General features: G+C 44.6%; 1 protein-coding gene across 1 annotated transcript; it reads right to left on the bottom strand.

Moving 5' to 3' along the window:
• Positions 1-10749: 10749 nt before the first annotated feature.
• On the bottom strand, positions 10750-24939 carry LOC136652992 (vomeronasal type-2 receptor 26-like). The gene is made up of 6 exons (XM_066629919.1): positions 24936-24939; positions 24115-24286; positions 22527-22818; positions 14445-14672; positions 12960-13086; positions 10750-11648 (listed from the first exon to the last, which is right to left on the bottom strand). The coding sequence occupies exons 1-6, from the start codon at positions 24937-24939 to the stop codon at positions 10750-10752; spliced, it is 1722 nt and encodes a 573-aa protein (XP_066486016.1).
• Between the last annotated feature and the right edge of the window lie 621 nt (positions 24940-25560).

The raw sequence follows: 25560 nt of genomic DNA, 5'->3' as shown, positions 1-25560 counted from the left end.
CAATTGGACCCCAGTATCTGTGGGGGATCTGTTCCTCACACACACCCCATAGATACAGAAATCTGCAGAAAATGAAGTCTGTGGGTCCCGATAACCAGACTCTGAAGGTTATCTGAAGGTTAACTCTGAAGGCCTGGCGGATCAGTCTAAGGCACTTCTAGTTTTTTTGCCAAACTGGAAGTGCTTTCCCACATCTGAAAGGTTTTCTGAGGCCCTGAGATGCTGCAGAGTGCATAGAGAGCAAGACTACTATAAAAGAGAGCACATACTGTTTTTACAGGAAACTCATCTTGTAAGGAGCGCGGAGCACATAATTTGTCTCTCTTGCATTGGTTTTCTGTTGGATAACAACAGAAAACCAATGAGAACCATCAAACTTTTTGATTGTGTGTACTTACAGATGATGCACTTCCAGATAATGCGAATAAAAGATATTAATGAGATCCTTATTAATGCTACTAGCATTGAGAAAATTTCTTTACATCAAAGGAGGACAATATGTGCCAGCACTCCTAAAGGTATATAAAGCAATGGTATTGCCACGTATGTTATATGGCTCACCAATCTGGTTTTTGGGACCAATAGAACAGCTTGAGCGACTCCAGCAAGTCTTTTTTCGGAAGCTTTTAGCCCTACCCCCATGCATAGCCTCTGAAGTTATAGGGTTGGAGTTGGGACTTCCAAAGATTTCAACCTTGATTTGGAAAGCTACTATTGGATTTAAATACAGACTTACAATTTCTGAAAATCTTCCTATTTTCACAAAACGAGCAGCACAAGAACGCTGCTGGGTAAAATGGAATAACAACATTAATATGAAAATATGTGAGCTGGGCCTACAGTCATTAGAAAAATTCAGTGGAAGAAGCCATTTGCTGCTTGTTGAAAAGCGATTAATTCAAGATTGGGATTGCCTTCTAAGGGAGGCTGAGTGTAACTGCTCCCCTTCTTATTTAGGAATTAAATTTCCCACTAAATTCTCTTTACCCATTTATTTTTATGTACTGATGGTTTCCAAGTTGAGGCGTGCTTATATGATTGCACAATGTAAAGCTTTGCCAACTGCACAAATGAAGGGTCATTTTCAAAGGACCCCTCCCGAGCGGCGTTATTGTGACTTTCCCTTAACAGAATTAGATACCCGGGTGCAGATCTTTTTCCAATGCCCAAAATATACAGCAGAGAGAGATTGATTCTTAAACAAATGGATACATAAATTTTCTATGTTTTCGGACTCTTTAAGATTGAAATTACTGTTAAGTAGTCTTTGCAAAGAGTGTGTTGTGGATGTAGCCAAATTCTGTTTCAATGTGGTTTTAAACCCTGGTTTTAAGATTTTAGATAAATAGGTGTATGGCTTATATGCTGATCAACCTAATAAACTTGAACTATTAATTTCTCCTTATTAGTTGATCCTTCCTGTTCAGCTCAGGCCTCAGGAGATTTATGTAGCATTTGGGGAAAAAGATACACCCAAGCAGCCCAGCACTAGAGGCCAAGATAGAGAAGATCACCACAGCCACCATGTATTTTCCTTTCATGCTCAAGTAAGGTAGAATAAAGAACAACCACACACTGCAAAACACCAACATGCTGAAGGTGATGAACTTGGCTTCATTGAAACTGTCTGGCAATTTCCTGGCTAGTTAAAGCGGCATTGAAGCTGACTATAGCAAGAAATCCCAGGTAGCCCAGAACGAAATAAACATTGGTATGGAGCCTTCATTGCACTCCACTACAATTTCTTCAGCCTGAGAGTCCATGTCCAAATGTGGGAATGGAGGGGCAGTGCAGAGCCACATAGCACAGATACTGGCTTGAATCAGGGAGCAACCCAGAACAATGGAGTTTGCCAGTCTTTTCCCCACCCATTTCCTCATCCTGGATCCTGGCTTGGTGGCCATGAAAGTCAGAACCACAGTGATGGATTTAGCCAAGACACATGAAACAGCCACTGAGAAGACAAGGCCAAAAGATGTTTGTTGTAAATAGCAGGTCACTTCCTGAGGCTGCCCAATGAATAGCAAGGAACAGAGGAAGCAGAGCATTAGAGCGATAAGTAGAGAGTAGGTGAGGTCACCATTGTTGGCTTTGACAATGGGAGTGTCCTGGTTCTTGATGAAAATCCTGAGCACTAAAACTGGGATCAGAGAAAAACACAAAGTCCAGATAGTTAGTATAATTCCCAGAGGCTCTGCAAAAGAGAGGAAATTGAGGTCCTCGTGGAGGCTGATTTTGATTCTTGTTTGGAAAGTGACCTTCTGGACATTTGGAACAGTCATCTGTGTCTGAAAAAAAAATACAACAAATGCAAGTTTACTGGATCAGGTCTGCCATCATTTTTCTTATATCAGCTGATGTTGAACTGTGGCCTTGCCTGAAAAAAGATAAGCAGAATCAGTTGTTTGGATGGGAGGCAGAGTAATCTGTAAGGAGGAGTGGAGTGTGGGGGAACTTTGGAATGAGTGCCACTTTGTTCAGGGTACCTTAAACCTATGCTTGTCTAGATATCTAGAATTCCAAGCCTAAAATCTTTCCTTCTGCATGTTGCTTTTGGAATGCCTTAGAAAATTTAAGGAATGTCTAAGTCATTGCTTAAAAGAGTGGGAGGGATTATCAAGGGTCAAGATCAGGGGTCTCCAAACCCCAGCCTGGGGGCCAGATGCAGCCTGTGGCCAGTGTCTGATCCCCTTAGAGCCTCTGGTCCAGTTGACCAATCACAACCAGAGTTGTGCTTGTGGGGTGGAGAAATGGGGGTCCATTTAAGAGTGTGCTTTATTTCTTTGGCCGTGTTCGTGCTTGGAGAAGTCCTGGACATTTGAGCCCATTCATTTATTCATTCATCTAAGTTCCATCTCTAACGTATTTATTTAAATTTTATATTTAATTTTTTTCCCGACACCCAACACTGTGCCAGATATTTGATGTGGCCCTTTGGCTGAGAAGTTTAGAGACCCCTGGTCAAGAGAATCAAGATTTAATGCTGATATATTTACAAGGAAGGAAGGAAGGAACATCTTTGAGAAACCAGTCTGAAACTGTTGGAGTTTGGCATATAAATATCATAATAAGTAATATTTTGCTGAAAATGAGTTCTGGAGGTGCAAAATGGCACATCAGTGAGGCCACAATCAGAGAAATGAAAGATGAATTATTATTGGGAGAGGTGGAGGGCAAGAATCACATTTGAGATGTGCTCAGCAGTGAGTGGAAAGGTAAACTTTTTTACTTACCTCCTTGTAATCCATCTGGCCTTTAATGGGTCTCCTCAGACTTACACCAGCTATTTAGCTGGAGCAAATCAAAGCAGAGTTAGCTATGTATATGTACAAATAAGGGCATATGATCCCGGCATTTGTGAATGCCACTGAAATCCTCCCCCTGTTGCTTTCCTTCCAGCTGCTTCATAGCCCAGTATGCCCTTGTCCCCCAGCCCTCAAATGCCCCTGCTGCCACCATGGCTAGGGCGGTGGATCATCTGGGAACCACTCTCATGTGCAGTGTCTTCGGCTGTTTGTACTGCCAGTTCCGAAATGCATGAAGGTGGCGCAGCTACATTAGTGGATTATGAAATCTGCCACTGTAAATCCCAGATAGGATAGGGGCCACTGGTTTACCTGGGGGTGGGTGGGAGGCAAGGGTTGGAAATGCCCCGGGCAGCATAGGGAAGGGAGCGCCACTGCCATCTACTCCCCTGCTGCCCCCCCAGTGACATCCTGTATGGAGCCCCCATATTGAGGCTTCTGGAGACCCTTTGGAGGGGACTACGTGCAGCCTCTCCTAGCCTTCTGAAGGCCTTTTGAGGCTTCCGGAAGACCTAAAACCCCACTTCCAGTTTTCAGACAAAAACGGGAAGTGACATTTTACCCTTAGAAGGCCTTTGGAGGACCAGGGCAGAACATCCCATGCCTACTGAAGCCCTTTTAAGGACCTAAAACATCTAAGGACTGAAAACCAGAAGTGAGATTTTAGACCTTCTGGAGACATCAGAAAGCCTTTGGAGGGTCAGAGGAGGCTGTGAGTGGTCTCCTCCGGCCCACTGAGGCCCCCTCAGATGTGACAGTGGGGGGACCATGGTGACATTCAGAGGGGCAGCACTCTGCTAACCTGGCTGCTACCACATCCCACTAAATAGGGGGTGCAGATCTGAGTAGACCCATTGGGGCCACTAGGGCTTGACACAGGTAAGGGAACTGCTGTTCCCTTACCCCAAAGAGACCTCAGACAGCTTCCCTGGCCCCACAGGATATAGCGATGGCCATTTTGGCACCACTGCTCCTCCAGATGCTGTGGGACCTTAGGATTGGGCCATAAAATTTTTTCATGATTCTGTATTTGGTTCTGTTGAATTCCATTTCTTTCAGTAATAGCTCACAGTTTAGCTCATTGCCTGGGTACTTCAGGCAAGGCGGTTTTCTGGGCTGCTATGCATAATAATCATAATCATAATCATAATCATAATCATAATCATAATCATAATCATAATCATCATAATAATACAGGTATTTCTATACCGCCTTTCTTGGTCCTCAGATTTCTCCTCGGACTTTATTCAAGGCGGTTTACATAGGCAGGCAATTTAAATCCCCGTAGGGATTTTTACAATTTGAAAGAAGGTTTCTGTCTTTCAAGAAACCACAACATTCAGATGTTTCTTTCTTGATCTGGTCGCACATTCTGGCCTCCATCCTCCCACGCTCAGAGCAGATGGAATAACTTGGCTCAGTTTGTCAGCTGCCAGTGGCCTCGAACTGGTGACCTTCGGATGTTATCTTCAGACAAATTGAGGCTCAACCCTCTAGACCAGACCTCCTGTCTCTATGCATGCATGTCCTCTCCTGCTTGCCATATCTCCATAGTATACTAACCACCAGGTGCATTTGGTGACAAACAAAGAGAAAGGCTTGGATGGGTGGTGGATGGGTGGGGCGTGCTCAGCCACTAATCAGGGTGCCACTCAAATTCTATGCTTCATGCCCATTGGGACCAGGCAAAAGATGCACCCACCAGCATCCATGAACATTTAGCTGAAGAAACCAACCAAGGAAAATGCAAAGACCATGGTCTCTGTTCTTGCTGATTATACACATAAAGGAACACTTGTAGATGGGAGTTCAGGTGCCCCTGATCCCAGCATTCCAAAATGATATTGAATGCTGCTTTGAACCAGAACCCCTCATGCTGCTTTCAGTCTTTTTTTACCAAATGAATTTATTTCTTTTACTTATGTACTACATTTATATCCCACTTTTCTCCCCAAAGGGCACCAAATTGACTTACAAACAAACAAACAAAAATTCCATATTTAAAACAATATTATATATAAACTTTAAAATAACCATATATTTTAACAACAAATTTAACATCATAAAAAACTATTTCATATTTATTGAATTAAGCTGCAATCCTAACATCACTTTTCTGGGAGTCATTGAACACAGTAGAACTTACTCTGCAGGAGCACGTGGCCTCTGGGACCCCAAGTGCCTCTGAGAGCTAAGTGCCAGGTAAGGCATTGCGAGTTTAGCATCTGGGCGAGGAGAGGGCAAGCAGACCTCTGAATTTTGGAGAAGGAGAAGAGGAGAACAAGAAGGAGAAGGTAAGTATACTCTTTCTAACTCTTTGTCTTTCTAACTCCTTGTCTTCTAACTTTAACTTTAACTTTAACTCTAATAATAATAATAATAATAATAATAATAATAATAATAATAATAATAATAATAATTTTATTTATACCCTGCCCTTCCCCCCAAAGGGACCCAAGGCGGCTTACAACAAGTTAAAAACAGATTAAAACATAATATTAAAAAGCAGATAAAAGCATTAACATATTAACAGATATAATAAAAACAGTAATCAGATAAAAAATCAGGTAAAAGGAGCATAGAGCAGCAGATCATAAAGGAATCGGACCTGTAAAAACTACTAAAAGATGTAGAAAAGATGTTAAAAAAGATGTTAAAAAGGCCATGAGCTCAGAAGGCTTGTTTGAACAGAAGGGTCTTCAGGCCTTGCCAAAAAGTCTCAAGAGAGGGAGCCATTCTTAAATCAAGGGGAAGGGAGTTCCACAACGTTGGTGCCACTACTGAGAAGGCCCTATTTCTTGCCGCTGCCCCACATACCTCCTTAGGTGGCAACACTTGTAAAAAGGCCTTCTCTCATGACCTAAGAGGACGAGCCGGATTGTACGGAAGTAGGCGATCTCTAAGATACCCTGGCCCAGAGCAGTATAGGGCTTTAAAGGTCAAAACCTTCATGTAGATGTTAAATAGCATGGGGGACAGAATTGAACCCTGCGGCACCCTGCACCTCAAGGGCCACGGTGTCAAACAGGCATAACCCAGCACCACCATCTGGGACCAATCCTCCAAGTAGGAGTGGAACCACTGCAAAACAGTGCCTCCAACTCCCAACTCAGCCAATCGGCCCAGAAGGATACCATGGTCGATGGTATCGAAAGCCGGTGAGAGGTCCAGCAGGACCAATAGGGACGCACTCCCCCTGTCCAGTCCCCAGCGTAGGTCATCCACCAAGGCGACCAAGGCAGTTTCCGTCCCAAAGCCGGCCTGAAACCAGATTGAAAAGGATCCAGATAATCCTCTTCATCCAAGACCCTCTGGAGTTGGGACGCCACCACCCACTCAATTACCTTGCCCAGAAACGGCAAGGTAAATCAACCTTAAATCGACATTGAAATTTAGCTGCACCCGACCTGGTCAGCAGGGATGGCCTCTTCAAGATTCTCCCCAAGATTGGATGTCCACCCAGGCTCCTCAGCATCATCAGATCTTTCCACAAGGACATGAAGGGCACTGTTGTCTTCGATGGCTCCACATCAGACCCCTTTGACATCCGAAGCGGCGTGAAGCAGGGCTGTGCTCTTGCACCAACCTTGTTTGGGATTTTCTTTGCTGTTCTGCTGAAGCAGGCCTTTGGAACTGCAACAGAAGGCATCTATTTCCGGACCAGATCAGACGGAAAGCTCTTCAACCTCTCCAGACTGAGAGCAAAGTCCAAAGTCCAGCTGAAATGTCTGCATGACTTCCTCTTTGCCAACGATGCAGCTGTCACTACCCACTCTGCCAAAGATCTCCAGCAGCTCATGGATCGTTTTAGCAAGGCCTGCCAAGATTTTGGACTGACGATCAGCCTGAAGAAAACATAGGTCATGGTTCAGGATGTGGACTCACTTCCCTGCATTACAATCTCTGCACATGAACTGGAGGTTGTCCATGACTTTGTGTACCTTGGCTCAACAATCTCTGACACTCTTTCTCTCAATACCGAGCTAAACAAACGCATCGGTAAAGCAGCTACCACATTTTCCAGGCTCACAAAGAGAGTCTGGTCCAACAAGAAGCTGACGGAACATACCAAGATCCAGGTCTACAGAGCTTGCGTGTTGAGTACACTTCCGTACTGCAGTGAGTCATGGACTCTTCGCTCACAACAGGAGAGGAAACTGAATGCTTTCCACATGTGCTGCCTCCAACGCATTCTCGGCATCACCTGGCAGGACAAAGTTCCAAACAACACAGTCCTGGAACGTGCTGGAACCCCTAGCATGTATGCACTGCTGAAACAGAGACGCCTGCGTTGGCTCGGTTATGTCGTGAGAATGGATGATGGCCGGATCCCAAAAGATCTCCTCTATGGGGAACTCGTGCAAGGAAAGCACCCTACAGGTAGACCACAGCTGCGATACAAGGACATCTGCAAGAGGGCTCTGAAGGCCTTAGGAGTGGACCTCAACAAGTGGGAAACCCTGGCCTCTAAGCAGCCCACTTGGAGGCAGGCTGTGCAGCATGGCCTTTCCCAGTTTGAAGAGACACTTGGCCAACAGTCTGAGGCAAAGAGGCAAAGAAGGAAGGCCCATAGCCAGGGAGACAGACCAGGGACAGACTGCACTTGCTCCCAGTGTGGAAGGGATTGTCACTCCCAAATTGGCCTTTTCAGCCACAATAGACGCTGTTCCAGAACCACCTTTCAGAGTGCGATACCATAGTTTTTCGAGACTGAAGGTTGCCAACAACAAGGTAGCACCTAATCTAACCTAAGGGAGGGAATCTAAGGTCCAGCGAGGTGGGGCACAGGACCTAGGTGAGGGCAATAAAAATAAATATGTAGGTGTGTACATAGGTCTACTCTGAGCAGGAACAGAGTCCTACTCATGAGTAAGAGCCCAAGGGTCAGGCACTTGAGAAAATAAATAAAAGAGGAGGATAAAAGTGGAAAGCAAGTTTTTCTACTTTGTTTTAAATTAACCCTATACTTAACCCATGTTAAACTTAATCTAAGTTAGAACATAACCTAAACAGTTCAGTAAACTGGGACACAGGATCTAGGTGAGAGCTATAAATAATTAAACACACAAACTCAAATAAAAACTAGCGTGAGGTTAAAAAAACAGTCCAGCCTAAGAGAACAGAAATAGGAGGGTAAGAACCTAGGAAGGGCCAGTTCCCAACCACCCAGGTGATCTAGCATAGTCCATTTCAGCAATTTAGCATCACCACCTTTAGGAGGTGATAAGAGCTCCATTAGGCTAATCCAAGCAACCCATTCAGGGGCCTGCAGAGTGGATTAAGCCCTTCAGCAGACTTTTGTCTTCCTGAGCTTTTGTAATCTCACCTGGGAAGACCAGCCCCCCTTTCAATCAGCAAGGAGGGATGGGGGAGGAACTAGCTAGGGTTATAAAGCTAGAGCCTGCCACTGCGTGAGCCTCTCTGCAGAAGCGTGCATGGCCTCTGGGAAACCCAGTGCCTCTGGGAACTAAGTGCCAGGTAAGGCATCGCGGGTTTAGCATCTGGGCGAGTTCAGCAGCAGGGCAAGGAAACCAGGGACCCAGGCATTGCCCTTCTCTTCCCTTGAGAAGAGGGCAGCAAACCAGTGTAGGGTTTTTAAAAGTACCCCTAAATAAAAACAACAAAAAAGCTAAATAAAAGCTAAAAACAACAACAAAAAAGCTATGCAGTCAGAAAGCCAGCAGCAGGGTGGGGGCTATCCAGTGTTCTGCATCAAGTGCCACATGTATGACTATTTGCCTCTGGGGCATAAGTCTTGGGTGTGTCCTCAGTGCAAGGATAGCAAATATCATGCCTATCTTTAAAAAGGGAAAGAGGGGGGACCCTGGAAACTATAGGCCAGTCAGCCTAACATCTATAGCGGGTAAGATGCTGGAATGCCTCATCAAAGATAGGATCTCAAAACACATAGACGAACAGGCCTTGCTGAGGGAGAATCAGCATGGCTTCTGTAAGGGTAAGTCTTGCCTCACGAACCTTATAGAATTCTTTGAAAAGGTCAATAGGCATGTGGATGCAGGAGAACCCATGGACATTATATATCTGGACTTTCAGAAGGCGTTCGACACGGTCCCTCACCAAAGGCTACTGAAAAAACTCCACAGTCAGGCAATTAGAGGACAGGTCCTCTCATGGATTGAGAACTGGTTGGCGGCCAGGAAGCAGAGAGTGGGTGTCAATGGGCAATTTTCACAATGGAGAGAGGTGAAAAGCGGTGTGCCCCAAGGATCTGTCCTGGGACCGGTGCTTTTCAACCTCTTCATAAATGACCTGGAGACAGGGTTGAGCAATGAGGTGGCAAAGTTTGCAGATGACACCAAACTTTTCCAAGTGGTGAAAACCAGAAGTGATTGTGAGGAGCTCCAGAAGGATCTCTCCAGACTGGCAGAATGGGCAGCAAAATGGCAGATGTGCTTCAATGTCAGTAAGTGTAAGATCATGCACATTGGGGCAAAAAATCAAAACTTCACATATAGGCTGATGGTGTCTGTGACAGATCAGGAGAGAGATCTTGGGGTGGTGGTGGACAGGTCGATGAAAGTGTCGACCCAATGTGCGGCGGCAGTGAAGAAGGCCAATTCTATGCTTGGGATCATTAGGAAGGGTATTGAGAACAAAACGGCTAGTATTATATTGCCATTGTACAAATCTATGGTAAGGCCACACCTGGAGTATTGTGTCCAGTTCTGGTCGCCGCATCTCAAAAAAGACATAGTGGAAATGGAAAAGGTGCAAAAGAGAGCGACTAAGATGATGACTGGGCTGGGGCACCTTCCTTATGAGGAAAGGCTATGGCGTTTGGACCTCTTCAGCCTAGATAAGAGACGCCTGAGGGGGGACATGATTGAGACATACAAAATTATGCAGGGGATGGACAGAGTGGATAGAGAGATGCTCTTTACACTCTCACATAACACCAGAACCAGGGGACATCCGCTAAAATTGAGTGTTGGGAGAGTTAGAACAGACAAAAAAAAATATTTCTTTACTCAGCATGTGGTTGGTCTGTGGAACTCCTTGCCACAGGATGTGGTGATGGCTTCTGGCCTGGACGCCTTTAAAAGGGGATTGGACAAGTTTCTGGAGGAAAAATTCATTATGGGTTACAAGCCGTGATATGCATGTACAACCTCCTGATTTTAGAAATGGGCTATGTCAGAATGCCAGATGCAAGGGAGGGCACCAGAATGAGATCTCTTGTTATCTGGTGTGCTCCCTGGGGCATTTGGTGGGCCGCTGTGAGATACAGGAAGCTGGACTAGATGGGCCTATGGCCTGATCCAGTGGGGCTGTTCTTACGTTATGTTCTTACTTCTGAGTAGACCTGCTTAGGATTGTGTCCATAGTTTATTTGCTGGCATGAAAGAGAAACAGGGAAAGTTAGCAAATACGTTTGTTTCTAATTCCAGATTACTCAAAAGAATAGATATGAAAGAGATTCTTTTTAATTTCTCCTGATTAGCTGATCCTTGCTATTCAGTTCAGGCCTCAAAAGAATTATGTAGCATTTGGGGGAAAAGATACAGCCCAGCAAGCCAGCACTGGAGGCCAAAATAGAGAAGATTTCCACAGCCACCATGTACTTACCCTTCGTGCTCAGGTAAGGTGGGATAAAGGACAACCACACACTGCAAAACACCAACATGCTGAAGGTGATGAACTTGGCTTCATTGAAACTGTCTGGCAACTTCCTGGCCTGAAAAGCTACAATGAAGCTGACCATAGCCAGAAATCCCAGGTAGCCCAGAACACAATAAAACATAGTGATGGAGCCTTCATTGCACTCCACTACAATTTCTTCAGTCAGAGAGTCCATGTCCAAATCTGGGAATGGAGGAGCAGTGCAGAGCCATACAGCACAAATGGTGGTTTGAATCAGGGAGCAAGCAAGGATGATGGAGTTGGCCAGCCTCTTCCCCACCCATTTGCTCATCCTGGATCCTGGCTTGGTGGCCATGAAAGCCAGAACCACAGTGATGGTTTTAGCCAAGACACAAGAAACAGCCACTGAGAAGATGAGACCAAAAAGTGATTGTCGCACCAAACAGGTGACTGCCTGAGGCTGGCCAATGAATAGGAAAGAGCAGAGGAAGCAGAGCAATAGGGAGACAAGTAGATAGTAGGTGAGATCTCGATTGTTGGCTCTGACAATGGGAGTGTCCTGGTTCTTGATGAAAATCCTGAGCACCAAAACTGCCATCAGGGAAAAAGCAAAAACCAAAACACTTAATGTAATTCCCAAAGGTTCTGTGAAAGAGAGGAAGTGGAGGTTCTTGGGGAGGCACCAGTCTCGCTTCTTATCTGGAAATTGACCTTCTGGACATTTAAGGCAATCATCCATATCTGGAAAAAAAGAGATTCATTGTAGTGTTAATGTATCAGTTGTGCCATACTTTCCTTATTTCATCCTGTGTCCAGTGAAGTAGATGGATTCCTCCCCAGTGGCGTACCTTGGGGTACAGTCACCCAGGGCAATCCCCAGTTTTCCACCACAACACATCCCTTTCCCCCCACCTCTTTTCTGCCCCCCCACCTGTGACCCGGAAGTAATTTTGGTGACATCATTGTCACCACAATGATTTCTGTGTGGCTACCTCCCCCCTTTAGAAAAAAGGGGGAACGAAGGAGGCAGCCAAGGCCCCGACAGAGCCTTACTTACATGCAGTGCAGAAGTCTTTCCTCTTATCCTATAAATGGTTCATTATCACAAACCAGATGTGGGTCACAAACGCATTTCTTCAACATTTTGAGGCACAGGGAGCTCTGCAGAGGGTCCACAGGGCTCCCCACACACTCCGCACACCACAGTAGACAAGGGTGAGTAGGAACCATGCTTCTGGGTCCCTGCCAGTGGTGTGATCATTCCAATAGTGTTGCCACCATCTCCCTGCCCCACCCCTTAAAGGGGCAAAGATGCAGCTTCTCAGTCTGCGGCGTTGTGACGCTGCAGTTTGAGAACCTCTAACCCAACAGTGTTCCCAACTTCTCTGTAGAAGTTTGGGAACCACTGATCTAGAGCACAGTGGGGAGTTGTTGAGACTAACTGAAACAAACTGACATGCAATCTTTCACCTTCAGCGAAAGATTAGAGCAGCAATTTTCAACCTTTTTCATCTCACATCACACTGACAAGGCACTAAAATTGTTAAGGCACACCATTAGGTTTTGGACAACTGTCAAGGCACACCATGCTACCAGTGGGGGGCTCACATCCTGCATTGGCCCTACTAAAAAGTGACTTCCCCAAATTCTTGTGGCAGAGCTGTGGACCATTCGTGGCACACCAATGTGCCATGGCACAGTGGTTGAAAAAGGCTGGATTAGAGTGACCTAGAAGTACCATGAACTGTAGACCTGCCTGTGTTTTCAGCTGCCTGTGTTTTCAGCTTCCCTTCCCCATCCCCCCCATCCAAAAATCCAGAAAAAGGAAAACCAGTCCAGGACCTCTGAGACCCTCTCAGGCTGTGCAGGGGGTACATCGTACGTGGGCCTGGGGATCAAAAGGGGGCTTTGTCAGCAAATTCACATTTAAAGGGAGAAAAGGAGTGGCCCAATCAAAGCTTTGTACCCCTGATAAGATTCCTCTCAGTGTCTCTGAAATAATCAAAGATGAGATGTTGGATGATTCATAACACTGCTCATTATCACTCCTACCCTTCTGGTGTGAAATCTTCCCGGCTGGACAAGGATCACAATCATAGCAACAAAATGGCTTCCCTTCCTTCTTTTTTCTGCTGTAACCTGGAGAGCAGTGGTCATTACAGACTGCAATGGGCAGTACCTGTGATTAAAAGGAAGAGAACATGGATTGTGTCTTTGCCTTACAATGTTCTGTACTCATCTAATTAAAACTTCTGTCTCTGTTGTGTGAGAAATCGGACATGAATGGATTTTTGAAATTCAAACTGGCTTTCAAAGGACTGGCTTGAAAGGAGCCAGAATAGTTTCCAAAGTAGTATCAATTTTACAGTGCAATTGTATTTCATGCCAGGCCATTGTGTGCTGTGGTGGGGAGAGTATTTTCATCCTGGATTATGGCATCCTGTTCAAATGCCTCCTAGTCACTGGTGTCCCTGGACATTTGTGCCTGGGATTTTTGTGTCCTGGTTATCTGCATCCCACTCTAACTGGGCAACAAACAAACCATAACTGTGCAACAAACTTCATGTTATATATCCAAAGCCTCTTACCCCAGCCCTAACTCTACCTTTGCATTTTATAAATAAAGAAATACATCTAATATACATATACACATATTGGGACACAAATGTCCAAAAAAAAAAGATGCAAATGTCCAATACTGGGATGCATTTCATCGGAACACAGTTGTCCAGGATGCAATCATCCTGACACTGGTCGGGATGCAATCAGCGAAAGGTAAGTAACTCAGATATAGATATTACTCATGATCTGTTAGCAGTCGAGGGTAAGGCACTTGTGCGGTCAATAGCAAAGTATCTACAATTATTCCAAGGTGCACAGTAATGACTGGATTCCAGAAGGCAGTTCTGCAACATGAGGACTAGCCTCTTATGTAATAGATTAAATGTAAAAGAGGCTGCATGTCTTGTTAGAGTTTCTCGTATGGAGTTGTCTTTTCTCAGTGCTATGATTATACATGTAAGTGCTTATTTTATGCCAATAAAGGTTGAGTCAAGTGAGTAAAAATATATTTTTACTATATAAGTAAAAAGGTATTTTACTTACCACTTGGTAGGCTGCCTGGTCACCTATGGGTCTCCCTGGGCCCACACCAGCATTTTGTTGGCATACGTCTGAGGAGAGGAAGGGTGTGGAATGGGTGATGGCATCTGGCCTGGATACCTCTAAAAGGGGATTGGATAAGTTTCTGGAGGAAAAATCCATTATGGGTTACAAGCCATGATGTGTATGTGCAACCTCCTGATTTTAGAAATGGGCTATGTCAGAATGCCATATGCAAGGGAGGGCACCAGGGTGCAGGTCTCTTGTTATCAGGTGTGCTCCCTGGGGCATTTGGTGGGCCGCTGTGAGATACAGGAAGCTGGAGTAGATGGGCCTATGGCTTGATCCAGTGGGGCTGTTCTTATATAAGTTCCCTCGCACCCGGCCATGACACAGACTATTTCCCATTTAGCTTGTAGCTGAATCACTTCCCACCTGGTTGAACATGCTATGCCATGTGATGGCCTCTTCGTTAATGGTGAACTCTTTTCCAGGAAGAGCCTGTGGATCCATCATTCCTACTTTCACTCTTAAGAAGGACTGGTTGGGGAAAGTCACCCAGTTAATAATATCAAATCCAGTGACTAATTCGCCCTCCTCATCAAAAGACACCAGGTCTCCAGCACTGTTGTTAAATGAGATGCTCTTCAGGAAAGGACAAAGCTTGATTGAAAGAGGTCATGGAAGACATTAGAAACTGAAAGACTCTTTCAGAGAAACATAGTTTTGTTGTGGATTGTTTATTCAGTACCATTTATAAGTGTCAGTACCTTAAAGCATTTCAGTTTCCTTATTTCAAACTTTGAGAGCATGGTCAAGACAAGCACAGGCCTGACAGACCAATCCTATGGGGCACTGACAACAGTAGAACAGATGGATTTGGGTTAAGGCATCTAATGGTTGTCCATCAACATTTAGTAGTGCAGTTCAACAATATTCTTGAAAATTCCATCTCTGAAGACTGGATGACAACAGAGCCTGCTACTGTCTCTACGCTCTCCTGCACTGCTAAAAAAAGTCTCAAGTCTGTATGTGTGGGGAATGAGAACCCAATCTTGAGCTACCCAGGCATGCAGCGGCACTGAAAATGGCTGCCACCACATCCTGCACGCCCAAGGCAGCCGTGGGTGGCACCATGGGAGAAGGGGACTTTTGTCCCCTTCCCCGGGGTAAAGGGAGTAGCCCTGCAATGGGTGAGGTAAAAGCTTCCGTGTCAGGCGGTGAGTTCCCATCCCTGGTAAGAACGCACAGACAGAGTACAAACTCAGTCACAACAGAGTTGCAAAATTCATCCACTGGTCATTATGCAAAAAGTACAATTTGCCCACATTGAAAAATGTTTGGGAACATCAGGTTGAGGAGATGTTGGAGAATGAACAAGTCAAGATCCTGTGAGACTTTAAAACTCAAATGGACCAACACCCTGAACACAACACACCTGATATAACAATAATAGAAAATAAAAGTGTCTGGCTAGTTGATGTTGCAATTCCTGGAGATGCCAGAGTCAATGAAAATGATCTAGAAAAAAATGACAAAATACTGAGCCCCGGCCATTGAAGTCACACAACTATGGACAAAACATACCCAAGTGGTCTCCATTGTCCTTGGGGCACTTGGAACAGTCTCAACAAGTTTTGGGAATTACTTAACTGCAGCTGAACAAAAATAAACAACAGTAAACAAAACTGTACAAAACAGTACAAACTTTACTGTAAACAGTACTTCTGTTCAAAAATAAAAAGGTGTGAGTGTAAGAACAAAATGCCCTACATGGGGTGACTAGAATGCCTATACCTTGAACCACTGTACTGAAGAAGGAAAGCAGATGAACATGAAAGGGGTTTGAAAAGTTCACAAAGGCTTGAGGCTTTATAAGCATTCACCTGGAATGTGTGCAAAAGTTTTACTCCTGTCTCTGTTTAACAGCCATATCAATATAAATTAAGGCTTTGTGGAGATTAGATAATAGTTCCCCAAAACATTTATGCACATTGTGACAATGTGAATGTACACAAACACACAAAAACCCCTTGGTATCCGTAGGGGATCTATTCCAGGACCCCCTGCAGGTACTGAATTCAACGGATATTTAAATCTGCAGGGGGCCTTCAGAGGATTCTACCTTCCAAATGTCCATCAGATTGTCAAGCTCCTTTGCTTTATCTTTCATCTTTTGCTATATCTTTTGTTTTCATAACTTAATGACACCTTTCCTTGCAAGAATACCTTAATTTAACATGATCCATCTCTGAAGTAAACTGAATGGTTGACTTCATGTTAATTTAACATGATTTAATTAATTTAACATGACCCATCTCTGAAGTCAACTGAATGGGCTTGGTTCTCTTCTCTTTTATGGGTAAGGGAACTGATGTAGAAGTGTAGCATTACCTGAAAACACCGTGGATCGGGAGGTCTACATTTGCCCAGGATTGTTTTGTGCCTGGTCCTAAATGAGAACATCTTCTTCAGAGCATGTGCTACAGCATGGACGGCATTGTAGATGCTGTAGCTCTGGCCAGTCATAGTCTTTTCAAAAAGAGTCCCTGGGAGGTTCTCCAACCTCTCTTGGCCAGTGCAGGGATCTCTGCTGTCCTTGCCATCAGCAGAATGAGAGAACAAGCAGTCAAAAGCCTCTTCCCAGAAGATCCTGATGAAATCATCTCCTTTGTGATACTTGGGGTGTAAAACCTGAAGGAATTCTGGAAACCCCAGCACTTCATTGGAGTGAATTGCAAAAGACAAGGCCCCATGAAAGACATGGACATTCAGATCCTTGTGCACCTTCAGTACTGAGAAATCCCAGCGGGCTGTCATAATCCACATCTTCCCAATAGACATCTCTGTAACACCTTCTAACATTATATAAAAATACAGGAACCATTCCAAAGCTCCTGAGGTTACAGTTTCAGCATTCATAACACTTACTTTGACTTCAGGCTTGAAGAATGATTTGAACCACAGCACAACAGGGTTTGCCAATTCTGCAGGGTTTAGTAGTTTTGCCACCTCTGGACCTTGAGATAATGCTGGCAATTTTGTACTGAAGGCTGCACAGATTCCATTTGCAGAAAACTTTTTCCTCATGATTTGCACAAACCTTTCTCCGTTATCATCATCTGTAGCAATGAGCCCAACCCACGTCCATTGAAAATGCTGAAGTAGATGGACAATCCCTCTGTACTGATGTTCTTCATTAGGGACCATCCGGTAAAAGGAAGGGAGCTGCATTTTCACATTCATCGCTGGAGCGAATGCACAGTAAGCAATCTAAGCAAAATAGTCATAATGATTATTAGAGGGAGAAGAACAAAAAGAATACAGTGTGAGGGGCAAGCTCATGGCAAACAGTAGTGAATAAGGACAAATATCTTTATTTTGTAAATTCTCTCATCTCTCCAGTGGTGTAGGTTGGTCATTTGATACCCAAGGACAATAAATTTTAGACATCCCCATATGACAAAATTATTTACTATTAAATTAATTAATTCGTAAAATAACTAAAATATTAATAAATATTTTCCTATTTTATACCACCCTTCTTCTAAGGAGCTCAGGGTGGTGTGCATGGTTCCTCCTCTTCTATTGTCCTCACAATGGCCCTGTGAGGTGCATGAGGTCCTGGAGGCCAAATGAGGTCCTGGAGGCCAAATTTAGGCTTTTAGGCAGGAAGCTGAAAGCCAGGACCTCAAAGGTAGCGTTCTCTGAAGTGCTACCTGTTCCACGCGCAGGGCCAGCTAGGCAGGCGGAGATCAGGGGTCTCAATGAGTGGATGAGACGGTGGCGTAGGGAGGAGGGGTTTAGATTCGTTAGGCGCTGGGGAACGTTTTGGGACAAGCGGGGCCTGTACAAGAGGGACGGGCTCCACTTGAACCAGAATGGAACCAGACTGCTGGCGCATAACATTAAAAAGGTGGCAGAGCAGCTTTTAAACTGATCCCTGGGGGAAGGCCGACAGGAGCCGAGGGGCATCCAGTTCGGGACTCCTCATTCCTATGGGATGAGGATGGGGAGGTTAGAGAACAACAAGACAAAGGCAGAGTAGGAGAAGAAATTGGGAAAGGTAGTGTGATGGGATGTGATAGACGGTTTGGCACACTGAGAGGATGCGGGGACAAAGGAGCGAATAAGCAACCCATCCTAGGGCATTCCATGTACAAATGCTTTTATGCGAATGCCCGAAGTCTATGAGCAAAGGTGGGAGAACTGGAATGTCTGGTGACAAGGGAAAACATTGACATAGTGGGCATAACGGAAACCTGGTGAAATGCGGAGAATCAGTGGGATACCGCAATCCCGGGCTATAAACTCTACAGGAGGGACAGGCAGGGGCGTGTTGGAGGTGGGGTGGCCCTTTATGTTAAGGAAGGGATAGAATCCAGCAAAGTAGAGATTGAAGGTGGGTCCGACTCCACCGTAGAATCTCTGTGGGTTAAATTACCAGGCTTGTGCAGCGATGTAATACTGGGGGCGTGCTATCGTCCTCCAGACCAGAAATCAGATGGGGACCTTGAAATGAGGAAACAGATCAGGGAGGTGACAAGGAGAGACAGGGTTGTAATCATGGGGGACTTCAATTATCCTCATATTGACTGGGTCAATTTGTGTTCTGGTCACGATAAGGAAACCAGATTTCTTGACGTGCTAAATGACTGTGGCTTAGAGCAGCTAGTCACGGAGCCCACCAGAGGACAGGAGACTCTGGATTTAATATTGTGCGGTATGCAGGACCTGGTTAGAGATGTAAACGTTACTGAGCCATTGGGGAACAGTGATCATGCTGCAATCCGTTTTGACATGCACGTTGGGGGAAGAATACCAGGCAAATCTCTAACAAAAACCCTTGACTTCCGACGGGCGGACTTCCCCCAAATGAGGAGGCTGGGGAAAGGGAGGGTAAAAAGAGTCCAGTCTCTCCAGAGTGCATGGAGGCTGCTTAAAACAACAGTAATAGAGGTCCAGCAGAGGTGTATACTGCAAAGAAAGAAGGGTTCCACTAAATCCAGGAGGGTGCATGCATGGCTAACCAGCCAAGTTAGAGAGGCTGTGAAGGGCAAGGAAGCTTCCTTCCGTAAATGGAAGTCTTGCCCTAATGAGGAGAATAAAAAGGAACATAAACTGTGGCAAAAGAAATGTAAGAAGGTGATACGGGAGGCCAAGCGAGACTATGAAGAACGCATGACCAGCAACATTAAGGGGAATAATAAAAGCTTCTTCAAATATGTTAGAAGCAGGAAACCTGCCAGAGAAGCGGTTGGCCCTCTGGATGGTGAGGGAGGGAAAGGGGAGATAAAAGGAGACTTAGAGATGGCAGAGAAATTAAATGAGTTCTATGCATCTGTCTTCATTGCAGAAGACCTCGGGCAGATACTGCTGCCCGAACGGCCCCTCCTGACCGAGGAGTTAAGTCAGATAGAGGTTAAAAGAGAAGATGTTTCAGACCTCATTGATAAATTAAAGATCAATAAGTCACCGGGCCCTGATGGCATCCACCCAAGAGTTATTAAGGAATTGAAGAATGAAGTTGCAGATCTCTTGACTAAGGTATGCAACTTTTCCCTCAAAACGGCCATGGTGCCAGAAGATTGGAGGATAGCAAATGTTATACCAATCTTTAAAAAGGGAAAGAGGGGGGACCCGGGAAACTATAGGCCGGTCAGCCTAATGTCCATACCGGGTAAGATGGTGGAATGCCTCATCAAAGATAGGATCTCAAAACACATAGACGAACAGGCCTTGCTGAGGGAGAGTCAGCATGGCTTCTGTAAGGGTGAGTCTTGCCTCACGAACCTTATAGAATTCTTTGAAAAGGTCAATAGGCATGTGGATTTGGGAGAACCCGTGGACATTATATATCTGGACTTTCAGAAGGCGTTTGACACGGTCCCTCACCAAAGGCTACTGAAAAAACTCCACAGTCAGGGAATTAGAGGACAGGTCCTCTCATGGATTGAGAACTGGTTGGAGGCCAGGAAGCAGAGAGTGGGTGTCAATGGGCAATTTTCACAATGGAGAGAGGTGAAAAGCGGTGTGCCCCAAGGATCTGTCCTGGGACCGGTGCTTTTCAACCTCTTCATAAATGACCTGGAGACAGGGTTGAGCAGTGAAGTGGCTAAGTTTGCAGACGACACCAAACTTTTCCGAGTGTTGAAGACCAGAAGTGATTGTGAGGAGCTCCAGAAGGATCTCTCCAGACTGGCAGAATGGGCAGCAAAATGGCAGATGCGCTTCAATGTCAGTAAGTGTAAAGTCATGCACATTGGGGCAAAAAATCAAAACTTTCGATATAGGCTGATGGGTTCTGAGCTGTCTGTGACAGATCAGGAGAGAGATCTTGGGGTGGTGGTGGACAGGTCGATGAAAGAGTCGACCCAATGTGCGGTGGCAGTGAAGAAGGCCAATTCTATGCTTGGGATCATTAGGAAGTATTGAGAACAAAACGGCTAGTATTATAATGCCTTTGTACAAATCGATGGTAAGGCCACACCTGGAGTATTGTGTCCAGTTCTGGTCGCCACATCTCAAAAAAGACATAGTGGAAATGGAAAAGGTGCAAAAGAGAGCGACTAAGATGATTACGGGGCTGGGGCACCTTCCTTATGAGGAAAGGCTATGGCGTTTGGGCCTCTTCAGCCTAGAAAAGAGGCGCCTGAGGGGGGACATGATTGAGACATACAAAATTATGCAGGGAATGGACAGAGTGGATAGGGAGATGCTCTTTACACTCTCACATAATACCAGAACCAGGGGACATCCACTAAAATTGAGTGTTGGGCGGGTTAGGACAGACAAAAGAAAATATTTCTTTACTCAGCGTGTGGTCGGTCTGTGGAACTCCTTGCCACAGGATGTGGTGCTGGCGTCTAGCCTAGACGCCTTTAAAAGGGGATTGGACAAGTTTCTGGAGGAAAAATCCATTATGGGGTACAAGCCATGATGTGTATGCGCAACCTCCTGATTTTAGAAATGGGTTATGTCAGAATGCCAGATGCAGGGGAGGGCACCAGGATGAGGTCTCTTGTTATCTGGTGTGCTCCCTGGGGCATTTGGTGGGCCACTGTGAGATATAGGAAGCTGGACTAGATGGGCCTATGGCCTGATCCAGTGGTGCTGTTCTTATGTTCTTATGAGGCTGAGAGGTAGTAAAATTCATGACATGAAATGAATCATAATAATGGCCTGGAAACAAATGCTGTGAATATTTCCCCAAAATCAATGGATGAACATCAGTGCCCTCCCCTTCTACCACACCCATAATACTCAGTGACATACTGCCCCTGCATCTAGAGCCCATGTCTACCTGCAAGAGGTGGCTCCAGAGGGCAATTTCAGAATGGAAATCAAGGTCTACATGGCAGGTAGATCTGGGCTCCGAGTCTGGGTGGGAAGAGGTCTACCTGCCTGGAACAGGTGGTTCCAGGGGACAATCTCAGAATGAGAGCCCAGATCTACTTCCTGGAAGAGGTAGCTCAGAGGGCAGTCTCAGAATGAAAGTCCAGATCTACTTGCCTGGAAGAGGTGGCTCCAGAAAGCAGTCTCAGAATGGAAGCCCAGATCTACCCACCTCATTGACCTGGACTCTGGAGTTAAGGTAATGCTTATTTTGTAAACTCTTCCATCTCTCCTAATGTAATAGAAAACTTAAAGAAGTTTGCAAAAAAAAAAAAAAAAGTAAGTATTGCAAAGCAAATACCATAATCTAAAAACAATTTAACAATCAACCATAGCAAGATTGCAATAGAAAAAATGAAACACCCCCCAAAATTAATCAAGAACCAACTGAAATATTCCCAGGTCATGATGCAAAGCAACAGATGTGCCATACAGCGGGTGTCACTTGGGCACCATTGCATTGCCATCTGGGAAGTTAGGTAGGATTGGGGTGTAAACAGATCACAGTCTATCCTTACACTGTTCACAGTTGAAATTTCAGGTCTTTTGATGGGACCAATTTTTTTTTTAAACCTTGTGTTAAACACTGTTGCACGAATGCATCCTCATTAGACAGTGGTTATATAGTTTAACTTGGAATATTTCATTGCTCTAGCAACCACCACAAATGGCATGAGACAAGTACAGCTTGTTGGAATGAAATGGGCCATTTTACTGATGACAAAATCAATTCCATGGATAGACTGCAGCAGGCCCTCAGTACTGAGCACTTCACTCCTTAATGCAGTCATCTACCCTGAGGGAGATGCACATCTGCCACAACACCCCATTGAGATTTGGAAGCTTTGCTCCATCCAGAGATTGGCCCTCTCCAGTTCTGGGTTATCCCAAACAATCTCTGGAAAGCAGTCAAGGCAGCCAAACTGCTCAGCCCATCACAAACCAGGAGATCTGTTTCCATGGAATAGAGACAAAAACTAAATCATTTGCATCACCTCTGCATGAATTCATGAATTCAATTCATTCAATTGATTCATTCAATTCATGAATGTTCCTGTCTATCAGATGAAAGTAAAAATGCTCTTACAGATGAGAAAATTGCTGCAGAAATGTTTGGTATACCTGTGGAATCTTGTAGACGCTCAGCTGAGTAGCCATGTGAAGAGAGATCTCCAAATCAAGCGCTCCAATGACAGCTACCAGAAGTTTTTGCTTGTCACAGTTGAAGTTGGGGACAATCGTGTCTTGGGTGGAAAGCAGTTTCAGGGTGTTCTGAATAGTCATTCTCTCATTGAAGTAACTGTCATAGATATGGAAGCCCAGGCTGACATTGGGTAGGATCTTGGGGTTCTCATTGATCTCCTTCACAGCAAAAACCAAGGACAGGACGTGTTGGTAGTTCTTTGGAACTGAACTAAGGAAAACGTTAGGTTTTGCATGAGACCAACATGTAAGCCAAAATTCAACACATTCAAACCAACATTCAATACCTATTAGCAAGTATTCTGTTATCTAAATCACCATACCTTCAAATAGTATTAGAACCAAAATTTAATAACATTTCAAGCCCACATAAGATGAGAAAGATTATTAAACAGATAAATAATTATTAATTATTTAGTAGATTATTAAAATCTAATCTTATATGATTATTAGATTATTACTAAATTATTAGGCATTGTTATATATGATTATTATATTATTAAATACAATAAAAATTATAGATTATTAAAATAATACAGTCTTTCCTAACTTCTGAGTACATACATACAATTTTTTTAAAAAAATTTTCAAAGCAGTTTTTTTTTTTCCTTCTCTAGATTTTCAAGAAATTTAAGACATTCCCCTTCCTCTTCTGAAAGATAACAAATTGCTGAACAGGATTTAGAACACATGAAGCACAAGCCAATTCTATTGGTTTCAAGAGAAGCAATAAGGGAAGATTTGCCATTTCAATTGACCCCATTAAAAATAATGACTCAGAAAGTGCCCAACTTTCATTGACTCTTTCCCATCATCCAATAATGTATCTTAAACAATGGTGCTAAAATCAATGTGTCTTTTTCCATAGATGCATATGTGCATGACAAGTGGTTCACAGGTGACTGATGACTGAAGTTAATGTCCCTTCACAGCCACCCTGAACTAGTTTTACCCTTGATGTGCATAGCCTAATCCATCCTGTCAGTTTCATGATCCACCCAAAATTGGGTAGTGACCCACTGGTAAGCCATGGACCTACAGTTTGTGGACTGCTACATAGCAAAAGCACCGACTGAAAGAAATGCTTCAAAGAACAGAATGATCTGAAACCAACTAATTACCCAACAGACACAATTTATTGAATGCGTTCAGCATTCATGTTTACTAGATGCCTGCCCTTGATGTTTGTGACTGTTTAAGGTGCACTCTGATCTGAAGAGCAGTGAAATAGATACAGTGGCCACGAGTCAGTTGTAAAGTGCATACTTGGTAAGCAGGAGCTACAGCAGGTCCAGAGTGGGCAGAGATTGATTTTTATCTGAACCCCTTGGAGCTGCCTCCAGTCACTTTGCAGAGCATTGGAGTCATGATCTAACTCAGGACAGAAGCTTGAAATGCATGAAAAATCTCAGGGGAAAAAAGAAGTGGAGGACATGAAACAATGCGATATAAAGGAAGATGAGGAAGGGCTACTGAATGCTATGGAGGAATAAACATATTTCCTTACGCAAGTTCATCCAACAGCTTCGTTTTGGGGTGTTCACTGAAATAAATTTCATCAAATAAACTGAAAAACTGTGACACAATGGCTCCAATGATTAAATTGCTGCTCTGATGATACTTGTATGGGAATTGGGAGGGATCTGTGATTGTACACATAGCAGTCTGTGTCTTGCACCCTGTGGGAAGAAATTGCAATTTTAAAATGAGCAGCAACAGAAATATTCGTCCCATGTTAGGCAAAACATGACTCTGAACATCTCCTTTCTTTCTATAATGCCATATCAGCCAGTGCACAACATCCTTGTTCAATGGGTGTAGCATCTTTTCCCAGTTTAATTTTTGGTAGATGAAACGAACACCGTGCTTGATGTTTGCAGTTCCTTCATCCAGCTCTGACAGTGTTTTGTAGAAGCATCCATCCTTGCTTATTGATGGTGCTTCTGTCTTTAGAAAAAATCATGTGGGATTAGATGGAACATGTCTCATCATAATTGAAGTTAATTACAGGTTTCCACATCATTGCTCCAGACTATTGTGCTAGGTGAGATAATACTTGCATCAGATGAGCAAAAGAAAATATTTGCTAGATCCCTCACATCCTAATCCAGCACTTGTCTTTGTCTTACCCTGAGTAACACCCCAGCCTTCCCTATAGGGCTACTTGGATTTATCTGGTAGAAGTCTTAGCATCCTGGGGTAAGGCCGGCAGGACTGGGAGGAGAAAACTTCGCAGATCCCACCCTCCTCCTGGACCTAATCTACCCCGTCCCCTACTCCCCCACCCCAAAATGCCCCCTCCTTGCCTCCTAACCCCTCTCCCAATACCCATCCTCATCCCAGCAGAATCTGACCAACACTGTCAGTGGAAGGCCTGGATGCAGTGCCAGTGGGGTAACACAGGCATCCAGGCTGAAGCTGCAAACTCTCTGAATGTTGGGATGTGTGTTTTAGCACATTTGTGACAACCTCCACCGCTCAGAGACTGCTGCACCCGTGGATATTTGGATGAGGATGATGCTTCCACTAACTTAATGGGACACAAGGGTTAGTTTAACCACAGTAGGGCCCACAGAAAACCTTAGTGGGGAACAGTAGCTGAGCTAGTGTGGTGCCTCATCATAAGTAGTGTAGCCTCCTGACCAGAAGCAGCACCTCCCACTTGCCCTCAGAGTCATTTAGGCAGCATCAGCTGCCCACTGGCTGCCCACTCGCTCCAAGGGCCAGTGCCAGGGGGTGCTTACACTCCTGATTGGGACCTGCACTGCAACACTCTGGCTAAATTGCTGGTGGTGAATGAATGGTCTTCTTTAAGGTTCAGAAGATGCAGCGACTGTCGAACTATCCTACCTCCATCTTAGTTTGGCTCAGGTGCATTAGTTGAGACTACTGGACTATATCTGCACATTTATAATCATATGAACAATTTGGGTGAAGCACTGAACTCTCCGGT

This window comes from Tiliqua scincoides, chromosome 5 (genome assembly GCF_035046505.1).
Source record: "Tiliqua scincoides isolate rTilSci1 chromosome 5, rTilSci1.hap2, whole genome shotgun sequence".
NCBI lineage: Eukaryota > Metazoa > Chordata > Lepidosauria > Squamata > Scincidae > Tiliqua > Tiliqua scincoides.
This window is presented reverse-complemented; position numbering and strand designations above follow the sequence as displayed.